The sequence below is a fragment of the Sinocyclocheilus rhinocerous genome, unplaced genomic scaffold (genome assembly GCF_001515625.1).
Source record: "Sinocyclocheilus rhinocerous isolate Xijiao unplaced genomic scaffold, SAMN03320098_v1.1 scaffold50, whole genome shotgun sequence".
In the NCBI taxonomy this organism is placed as follows: Eukaryota; Metazoa; Chordata; class Actinopteri; order Cypriniformes; family Cyprinidae; genus Sinocyclocheilus; species Sinocyclocheilus rhinocerous.
Genome location: NW_015641057.1, coordinates 2,612,890 through 2,624,038, shown reverse-complemented (window position 1 = coordinate 2,624,038; position 11,149 = coordinate 2,612,890). Strand labels below are relative to the sequence as shown.

Sequence of the window (11,149 nt, the reverse complement as noted above, 5' to 3'; positions counted from 1 at the left end):
AACGTACTTATTTTTATTTATAATTATTAATAGAATTACTAGTTTGATCCCTCAAACTTTGGCCTGTTTCCACTGAAAATCAAATGAATATTTCAGGAGAGATATGGAATGTTGTGAGTCTGTATGAATTATGTTCTCAATGAATAACAAAGGAAACAGGAAACAGATCGGAAGAGATAAGAGATGTTTGAACAGGTGCGACGCTGGAATCAGGATGAAGAGATATTCATGACTCATGTGTGCGTGGTTTTATTTTCATTTGGCAGAGTGAGCCATCTGTCCTTATAGATGACACCGCTCTATTTAATTAGATTTATTACATAACACAGATTACACCTCTACCGCTGCCTGCCTCTGTGTGTGTGTGTGTGTGTGTGTGTGTGTATGTGAGTGTGAAACTCCTTTGTTGGCTGTAGATTTTCATCAAACATTGTGTCCTTTTCTCTGCCTTTGGGTGACTGTGTGACTTTCTGTCTGTGTGCATTTACTTAGCTGTACTTCAAGGACAGATTTTGTCCTCAGAAGACAGATAAATCTGACAAAAGGACTGTTTTCTGTTTTGATAATATATAAAATAATATTGCATGGTAATTATATTAAATATTGTTTAATATATTTTATTATACAACGTTTTATATTATATTATATTATATTATATTATTATAGTATAGTATATTATATTATATTATATTATATTTCAGCAGTGTCAGTGCCCATGAACCCCCTGAGAGCATGAGCTGCAAAATGGACCAGACTTTATGCTGATAGTCAAAAGTCTTTGTAAGTTTGTCCTGATTTGGAACGGGTCCCTGTCTAGTTAAGCAGCTCACTGGGTTTCAGTAAATGTGTATTTTGTGTATTGGTGAGCAGAGCTGATGTGTGTCTGTTTTACTGTCATTCTGTCTTTGTTTGTCAGGCTGCAGACAGACAGCAGTGAGACGTATAACACTCACTAGAGAGAAATCTCACCTCACACACACACACACACACACACACACAGACCGTTTAAAGCAATAGAGGCGTGTGTGATCAGCATATTTCCAGCAGTAGGATGGATCTCAGAGCTCTTTAAACAGCTGATGGGAACATCACTGGCGTCTGTCTCAGCACAATCATTTGAACTGCTTCTCTTTAGATGAGTCCTGTGTCTGTCTGCTGGCTTTTTCACATACGTTTTCACAAGTTTTTCTGTCTTAAAGGAGAAACGTGTCATTTGTTCAGTGTTAATGTATTTTATGGTGTATTCTAGGGACATTTATGGAGTCATTGTAGGTTGTTTGACTTTCTGTAGAGTATAATTCTCCAATGATTCACTGCAGACACCACAGTTGAGTCAAATACACTTTCAAACTACTGGTGTATATCAGAATATTTTGCAATAAACTTCAAATACTGTCATTTAAAAGTTTGGGGTCAGTACAAACTTTTTTTTTGTACTGACCCCAAAAAAAGTATACTTTTATTCAGCAAGGATGCATTAAAAAGACATTTGTAATGTTATAAGAGATTTTTTTAATTTTTATGAATGCTGTTCTTTTGAACTTTCTATTCATCAAAGAATCCTGAAAAATACAATATATCATGTTTTCCACAAAAATATGAAGCAGCACAACTGATTTTGACATTGATAATAATAATAATAATAATAATAATAATAATACATGTTTCTTGAGCAGCAAATCAGCATATCAGAACAATTTCTGATGCATGGATCATGACACTGAAAACTGCAGTAATTATGCTGAAAATTCAGCTTTGCATCATAGGAATAAATTATATTTGAAAATATATTACATTAGGAAACAGTTATTTTAAATTATAATAATATTTCACAATTTTTACTGTATTATTCAAATTAATGCAGCCTTGGTGTGCAGAAGAGACTTTCAAAAGCTTTTAAAAACCTTACTGACCCTAAACATTTGAACAGTTTTTATAATTCACAGTCCTTCATGGAATGCAAAGTTCATTTTTCTTCCAATATTTATACTGTTTTACTTTAGATCTGTGTGACAGAATAAACTGTACACTTCATTTCATTCACATTCACACACACATTTTATCAGCGGCATACAGTCAGGATTGTGAGGTCTGTGTGAGTGATGGGTCTCACCTCGCTGTCTGCATACATCCATCCATCATCCATCACTTTTCCTCTCTGCCTGTATCATTTATCATCTGATCAGAGAGAGAGAGTGAGGGAAGGAAGGCACATACAGAGTGGAGGTGGAGGGGAAATTGGACGTCGATATGAATGATTGAAAGATTCTCCAAACTATCTGAAATGTTGTTCATCATCTTCTGTCCCATCAGCTGAATGAGAGCGTCAGGACTTTTACGTTTGTTGTTATTGAAGTAGAGATTTGATCCTGGGCTCTGTCTGTATCTCTGTGTCGCTCTAGTCTCGAGTGGTGGCCTGTATGACGGCTATTCTCAGTCAGATGGACGACAGACACTATTCACGCTACATAGAGACCTTCAGCGGGACCACAGACCTAGTGGTGAGACACTATTGTTTTATCTGTCGTTCTATCTCTCATTCTATCATTCCATTATTCTGTTGTTCTTTTGTTCTGTATCTAACACTGTCTGTCCGTCCATCCGTATGTCTGTCTGTCTATCTATCTATCTATCTATCTATCTATCTATCTATTCATCTAACCATCCATCTGTCCATCTGTCCGTCCGTCCATCCATCTGTCTGTCTGTCTGTCTGTCTGTCTGTCTATCTATATCTATCTATCTATCTATCTATCTATCTATCTATCTATCCGTCTATCCATCCATCCGTCTGTCTGTCTGTCTGTCTGTCTATCTATCTTTCTATCTATCTATCTGTCTGTCTATCCGTCTATCCATCTGTCTGTCTATCTATCTATCTATCTGTCTGTCTGTCCGTCCGTCCGTCCGTCGCCTGTCTGTCTGTCTGTCCGTCCGTCCGTCCGTCCGTCCGTCGCCTGTCTGTCTGTCTTGTCTGTCTGTCCGTCCATCTGTCTATCTATCTATCTGTCCGTCCGTCCATCCGTCCGTCCATCTGTCCGTCTGTCTGTCTTATCTATTCATCTAACCATCCATCATCTATCTGTCCGTCCGTCCGTCTGTCTGTCTGTCTGTCTGTCTGTCCGTCTGTCCGTCCATCTGTCTATCTATCTATCTATCTATCTGTCCGTCCGTCCGTCCATCCATCCGTCCGTCCATCTGTCCGTCTGTCTGTCTGTCTGTCTATCTATCTATTGCCTGTCTGTCTGTCTGTCTATCTATCTATCTATCTATTCATCTAACCATCCATCATCTATCTGTCCGTCCGTCCGTCTGTCTGTCTGTCTGTCTGTCTATCTATCTATCTATCTATCTATCTAACCATCCATCATCTATCTGTCCATCTGTCCGTCCGTCCATCCATCTGTCTGTCTGGCTATCTATCTATCTGTCTGTCTGTCTGTCTATCTATCCATTCATCTAACCATCCATCATCTATCTGTCCGTCCGTCTGTCTTATCTATCTATCTATCTATCTATCTATCTGTCTGTCTGTCTGTCTATCTATTTGATTCAGCAGTTAATCATCTTGTGTTTGTGTTCTTGTAGGACTTCCTGATGGAGACGTTTCTGTTGTTTAAGGATCTGATTGGTAAACATGTCTACCCATCTGACTGGGTCACTATGATCATGGTGCAAAACCGGTGAGAGCAAAGAAACACACACACACACACAGCAGCGCTCCTGAGATGATCGACAGTAACATCCACTGTCAGTCTCAGAGTCTTCAGCAACACAAACACTATGTTAAAGGGTTAGTTCACCCAAAAATGAAAATTAGCCCATAAATTACTCACCCTCAAGTCATCCTAGGTGTATATGACTTTCTTCTTTCAGACAAATCCAGTTGGAGTTATATTAAAAATTGTCTTTGATCTTTCAAGCTGTTTCATGGCACTCAGCGGGTGTTGCATGCATCAGTCCAAAAGCAGTTAAATAAAATGCGCCCATCCATAAAAAAGCATCTCACACGGCTCCTGGGGCTGAACAAAGGCCTTCTGTAGCGAATCGATGCGTTTTTGTAAGCAGCTTGAAAGATCAAAGACAATTTTTAATATAACTCCGACTGGATTCGTCTGAAAGAAGAAAGTCATATACACCTAGGATGACTTGAGGGTGAGTAATTTATGGGCTAATTTTCATTTTTGAGTGAACTAACCCTTTAACATTGATTACACTTCAAACAAGAGGCCAATGAGAGAGAAAGAGAGATTTACAGAGGAATAAACCTGCAGACCCAGAGACAGAGGAGAAAGAGAGAAACTACTGAGGAAGATATGGATTGCTGGTGTTTAGTCTGTGTGTGTGTGTGTGTTTTGTGTGTGTGTTACTGTTAATAGCAGCAGACAGTGGCAGCATATTGTGTTTTATTGACCTCAGTATATTTCCTGGAATTCAATATCACAGTTTAAAGTTCATCTGTGACCCTGCTGATCATCAGATACTGTTAGCACAAACAGCAATTGTACATTTAAAACATCCTTAAAAATGTTGTTCGATGGGATAGTACTAAATCAGTCATCATGTACTGTGAATAAAGTTGCACAGACTTGAAACTTACAGTTGATGCTCACTTCTACATCTACTACAAGTAAAACATATGAGGTTTATATGATCTGAAATGATAAAACAATAGATCTGGTGTTGAAAATGAAGACATCCATTAAAAAGGCAGCTTATTAAAAGACTCAATAATGACTCAATAAGAAAAATTAGGTTAATGAAAAGATTGCGATACAGACACTTGATCAAATGAGAAAGTCATATACACCTAGGATGCCTTGAGGGTGAGTAAAACATGGGCTAATTTTCATTTTTGGATGAACTAACTCTTTTAAGTTTTGGTTAATTATAATAACCCTAATATGTTCATCCAATCAGGGTGTTTCTCCGAGCAATCAACACATACGCCGACACCATGAACCACAAGTTCCTCGACAACAACAGCTTTGAAGTGCAGGTCAGTGTGTGTGTGTGTGTGTGTGTGTGTCTTAAATGAGCTTGATCATGTTCAGATTCAATTAGTGTTAATAGCCCTCATATAATCTCACATATCTCACCCCAATGTCATCTTATCATGATTTCTCTCTCCTGTAGTTATGGAATAATTACTTCCATTTGGCTGTGGCGTTTATTACCCAGGAGTCTTTGCAGTTGCAGCATTTCTCTCCCACCAAAAGGAGCAAGATTCTGGCCAAGTGAGTCTTAAACCCGAAACATCCCACTTAAACCAGCAGCAACTGCTCACAGTTGAACTCTCTTCGTACAGAAATCTGGCTTTCACAACTATAGTCAAAGAAATGAAATATGCATAAATATGCTTGCTTGCTTTCATTCAGATATGGAGACATGAGACGGCTGATTGGTTTTGCTATCAGAGACATGTGGTACAAGCTTGGTAGAAATAAGATCTGTTTCATTCCCGGGATGGTGGGTCCCATCCTGGAGATGACGCTCATCCCGGAGGAAGAGCTGCGGAGAGCGACCATCCCCATATTCTTTGACATGATGCAGTGTGAACACAACCACTCCGGAAACTTCAAAAAGGTTCAAACACACACACACACACACACACACTAAAAAATCTGTTTTTATATCATGACCTCACTTTGACTTCTCTTGTTCTTAATATAAGCTAAACTCAACATTTTTACATGCAGACAACACATTATTTAATCCTTTTTTTTAAAAAGTTACTATAATTCTAAATAGATTTAAACATGGTAAAATGTGTTAAAATATAAACAAAAATTTATGCAACATTTATGATTCTGAGAAATTAATTTAAACATGGAAAATGTGTAAAATATACTTATTTATTTATATGAAATATTTATAGTGCTAATGAATGAATTTAAACATGGTAAAATGTGTTAAAATATTTTAAAAGCATTATATGGAATATTTCTGTAATTCAGAGTAATGGGTTTAAAATGTGTTTTTTTATATTATTTCTAAATGTAATTCTATGGAATAAATTCAAATGATTTAATGGATATTGAATATTTCTATAATTCTACGTAATTGATTTAAAGATGGTAAAATGCATGTAAAATATTTTTCACATATTTCTATAATTCTATGGAATGAATTTAAAGATAAATGCATTTAAAAATATATTAGTAATATTTTAATATTATAATTTTAGTATTAATATTTAATTTTAATATGAATATTTCCTGGAGTATTTCTATAATTCTGGGAAATGGATTTAAACATGATAAAATGTGTTAAAATATTTATAAATATTTATATATTTATATAATATTTCTGTAATTCTATGAAATGGGTTTAAAGATGGTAAAATATATTTAAAATATTTAAGATATATATTCTCATTGAATATTTCCATAATTCTGAGGAAAGGATTTAAAATGTTTTATGAACTGGTCAGTTCTGAGTCAGTGTAGGCCTGCTGTAGATTAACCCTATCAAGACTTTTAGCATGTTTAGGTTTGAAATAAGATGCTTTTTTTCATTTATGAATATTTTCTATGTTAGAATGTCACAACAACTTGCTATTTTGGGATGTTTTTCAAAAAACATAGAGAAAGTTGCCCACACACACAGATTAGCAAATGCACATTAATAATGTTGAACTTGTTAATGAAGTCTCTCTCTGCCTCTCAGTTTGAGAACGAGATCATCCTGAAGTTGGATCATGAAGTGGAAGGGGGTGGAGGAGACGAGAGATACATGGAGCTGCTACAGAGCATGTACGAACACACACACACACACACACACACACACACACACACTGTGGTCTTGTATAATGCTGGCTTGACTCCATAAGAAGCTCCAAATCCTCCTGAAATCTCCTGAAAGCATGAGAGCCGCTCTGACCGTGTGCCGCTTCAGTCTTTTAGAGTGCGCTCAGGGACGCCCCCCACTGCTGACCGAGGTACAGCACTTCGTTACCCTTGTGACCGGCCTCCTGGAGCGACTCCTTGACTACCGCACAGTGATGAGCGATGACAGTCGAAACAACCGCATGAGCTGCACTGTCAATCTTCTGGTAAGCCCCGCCCACTTCATGTGTCACAGACATAAAGTGGTTTTCTGATTTATCTGGTCTGATCAGTTTGAGCTGTCGGCCTCCTAATGGGCCCAAATGGACGACGTGTTCAACTTAACTACTGAACCAACTGGTTATTTTATTTAACAAACATGCAGATTAATATCCCAGCACAAAATCTTTAAAAGCAGCTCCTGCCCATAATGAATAGTTGTTATTCACTAAAACCATTAGAAATTGTTTTGGTAAAAAAATAATAATAATTAAATTAAAAGTTATATTATTATATAATATATTATAGTAATATTAAATAAAATTTATTTAATATTAATATAAATAAAAATGTTAGATGATACACTTAAATGTAAAAACTTAAAAAAAAGAAAAAATGCTGCCTTGACAGCTAACTAAAATAAGTTGAAGTTCTAAAATGGCTAAAAACTGAATAAAAAAAAGATAAAGCTAAATAGAAATAATAAAAAAACTAAAAAGTAATAAAATGACAAAAGCACATCAAATTATTAAAACTCAAACTAAAAAATTTTAATGAAAATAAAATTGTATTTAAATTATTAATAAAAACTAAAATAGTATAAATACACACTACTGGTCAATTTTTAAAATGTTTTTGAAAGAAGTCTCTTCTGGTCATCATGGCTGCATTTATTTGATTAAAAAATTAGTTTAAAACAGTAATATTGTGAAATGTTATTATAATTTAAAATAATGGTTTTCTATTGAATATTATATTTTAAAATATAATGTATTCCTGTGAGGCAAAGCTGAATTTTCAGCATCATTACTCCAGTCACAGCAATCTCAGAAATACATAAAATTTTAAAGTAAAAAATGAAAAAAAAAAAAAAAATAGTAATGAATAAATAAATAAATAATTCTGTTAAATAAACACATGACACTATTAATCTATTAAACTTCACAGTGTAACTCGTAACTCACTAGTGCTTTAGGAAGGATGTGCTGGAAGGATCACTTTAAATGATCAGAGGTACAATTTTCACCTGGTTGATAATAAAACAGATGAAAAAGTCCCAGTCCCATATATTTACATGCATACAAATTTTATAATATCTCATTAAAATGTCCATTTGGAAACATCAAGATGCAAATAAAAGTTCAGCATATGGATCAGCAATAACCAAATACATTTCAAGATGCACATAAAAAATGTCAGGTGACTTGGATCAACAAGTCATGTGATTGAATAATTTACTCAACTTCATTGTAAATGTTTGTCTGTGGCTCTAAACCACAAGTCATTGATCCACAGTTTCTTCCCTAGATATAACTTACATTTCCTTTTCTATTTTACCCAGTTTTGTTTACTTGAACACATGGGATGGAAACATTGCCTTATTAATTTTTTATTCATTTTAATGCATAAATGAAATTGGTGGAAACACAGCCAATTAAGGATGGACCCAAGCTTTTGAGGAAAATATAATAATGAACACGTTCAGAAGTGGCAACGAAGTGATTCCCACATGACCTTATGTTTTAAATTAGAGTTCATTTTCTTGCTACAGTATGATGAATCTGTCAGCTTTCATCCTCTTTAAATGATTCATATGCAAAATCCAGGCAGAATATTTCCTTTAAATGAACATACACAAACTAATTAAATTAAAAAATTACAAATTAAACCGTGTGTAATACAACAAGATCTTTAACTCCTCTGCTCCATAAAATATTCATCTTTTTCTTAACAATTCATTTGAGATTTGAGTTGCTTGTTTTCTAACAGTCAGAACGTCGCTGCCGCAACTTCAATCTGTCAGACTGGAAATGACTTCAATATCTGAATAAACTATAAATAAGCATCATATCGTTGTGTGCGTCACATTTAAAATCTTGAGAAATCCATCATCATAATTTTGCGTTACATATCAGAAGCATCTAAAAAACGCACAACAATCTCATCTTCAGAGAAACGTCAACACAGAGGCTCAAAGTTAACGTTTGCGTTTCATTTCTTTGCAGAATTTCTACAAGGACATCAACCGTGAGGGGATGTACATCAGGTGTATGACTCCTCCATAATGAAATGTCAGCTATCAATCAAACCGGCCTCATTAACTCTATAAGGTCCAGGTGTGGGTGACATCATGGAAAGCGACCGGGGCTTTGGAAGTGTTGTGTGCCTCTCGTGCACCCATCAGTTAAATCACTGTCTGTCACAGATCTTGGCCGAGACCTCTTATTTTTTTCTTTGAGGAGGACAGCATGCAGAAAAGGCTTCTGATGGTGCCCTCGTCGCATCCTTTACTTCCTGTTGTGTTAGTGTCAGTTTGACTTCAAGTTTTCACTCAATTTTTAACCTGCTCAAAATACTGGTAAAACTATTACTAACAATTTGCCAAAACTCAACACTTTGGAAAACACTAAAGAGTCAGGGGGAAAATAAAATAAAATAATAAGAAAGAAAGAAAGAAAGAAAGAAAGAAAGAAAAGAAAATAACCTTTATTGTAGCTTGTCACTGAAATGTGAAATACACAAGAACTTATGAAGTTTAAGATAAGAAGTTTACTTATCATTGTGAACTGTCTTCTGAATCATCCAAGGAAAATGTACCGTTTCTTTAAGTTTACAAGGAATAATACACTTGTTTTTGGTTGCAATTTTTTATTTTATTTATTTAATTGTTTTTTTTTGGGATCTCATTTAGACTGTTGCATCACTGAAAAGAAGAGCAAGTTTGTGTGTGTGTGTGTGTGTGTGTGTGTGTGTGTTTGTGCGTGCTTGTGTGTGTGTGTGTGACTGTGATTGTATGTGCTTGTGTGTGTGTGTGTTGGTTGTGTAATCTGAAAGGAGATTATCTTGATCTTGCTGAATTAATGTCAAAATCCAAAGGATAAGCATCCAAGCACAGAGACAGAACGAGGGACAGAGCGAGACGCCGTCTGTGTTTTACATACTGCTATCTTACAGGCACATTAAACATAAATGAGCGCGTGTCTGCAGAGAGGCGTTCTGCAGGGCCAAACGTGACCGAGTTCTCTGATTGTCAGTGTGAGATGAATGAACGCGTCTCGATTCTGATTCAGATGTTTGCTATTGACAATAAATGCGATCAAGTTCTGTGTCACGTCCTGGAGAAACACTGACAATTCAGCTTTAATGAATGACGAACGGAGATTGTCTAGTTTATTTATAACCTCATTTTATTTTCGTCATGACCTTTGACCTGTGAAATGAGAGAGAAAGATTGAGATATTATGAAAATGACAATAATTTTGTAGACAATAATGTGAAATCATGATGCATATCGGGTGTGCACCAGTTTGAATCTATAATTTTACCTACAGTAAGAATAATGAACTTGATTCTTGATGGCTTGGTGGAAGAATAGAATAGAATAGAATATGTATGTATGTCTAATGTACTGTACAATACAATACACGATATTCAGTGCAGTACAATATCAATACTAATCAAGAATTATTGCATTTATTACTGTTTGTAAATATAAAAATCAAGTATTATATATTGTTTTTTTGTTATCATATTTCTCTTCAAATCAATTTCTAAGAGAAAAGCCATACTTTACTGTGATTTTACCACACTTCAGGGACTTTAAGCTCTCTGCTTTGTGTAGTACTTGCCTTAACACTCCTTAACCCTGGTCAAATCTTTTTAACAACGACCTACTGGCTTTATGTAATACTGCCTCCTTGTGGTAAATATAGATATCATTTGTTATGATCTAAGAGAAGTGAATATTGAGACAGAGAAATTCTATTACATAAAAGTAAATTTATCTCTTAGTATAAACATCAATTTATCACATAATATTAACATATATATATATATATATATACACACATTTACATTTAGTCATTTAAGAGACGCTTTTATCCAAAGCGACTTACAAATGAGGACAATGGAAGCAATCAAAATCAACAAAAGAGCAATGATATGCAAGTGTTATAACAAGTCTCAGTTAGCTTAACGCAGTACACCTAGCAAGGTATTTTTTACAATTATATAATAAATAAAAAGAAAACAGATAGAATAGAAAAAGAATAGAGCAAGCAAATGTTAGAGGCCCCTTTTTTTTGCTTTTTGTTAATTGTATA

General features: G+C 35.1%; 1 protein-coding gene across 1 annotated transcript in view; it reads left to right on the top strand.

Annotated features, from left to right (window-relative positions):
• Positions 1-896: 896 nt before the first annotated feature.
• The window catches only part of LOC107754549 (dedicator of cytokinesis protein 2-like), an 18,894-nt gene continuing 8,641 nt past the window's right edge, over positions 897-11,149 (top strand). The window contains exons 1-9 of the mRNA XM_016571024.1: positions 897-940; positions 2,403-2,501; positions 3,589-3,683; positions 4,921-4,999; positions 5,137-5,237; positions 5,379-5,586; positions 6,670-6,755; positions 6,898-7,054; positions 9,053-9,093. Of these exons, the coding sequence (XP_016426510.1) occupies positions 2,421-2,501; positions 3,589-3,683; positions 4,921-4,999; positions 5,137-5,237; positions 5,379-5,586; positions 6,670-6,755; positions 6,898-7,054; positions 9,053-9,093 (848 nt within the window). The 5' untranslated portion in view covers positions 897-940; positions 2,403-2,420. The remainder of the gene's footprint in view (positions 941-2,402; positions 2,502-3,588; positions 3,684-4,920; positions 5,000-5,136; positions 5,238-5,378; positions 5,587-6,669; positions 6,756-6,897; positions 7,055-9,052; positions 9,094-11,149) is intronic.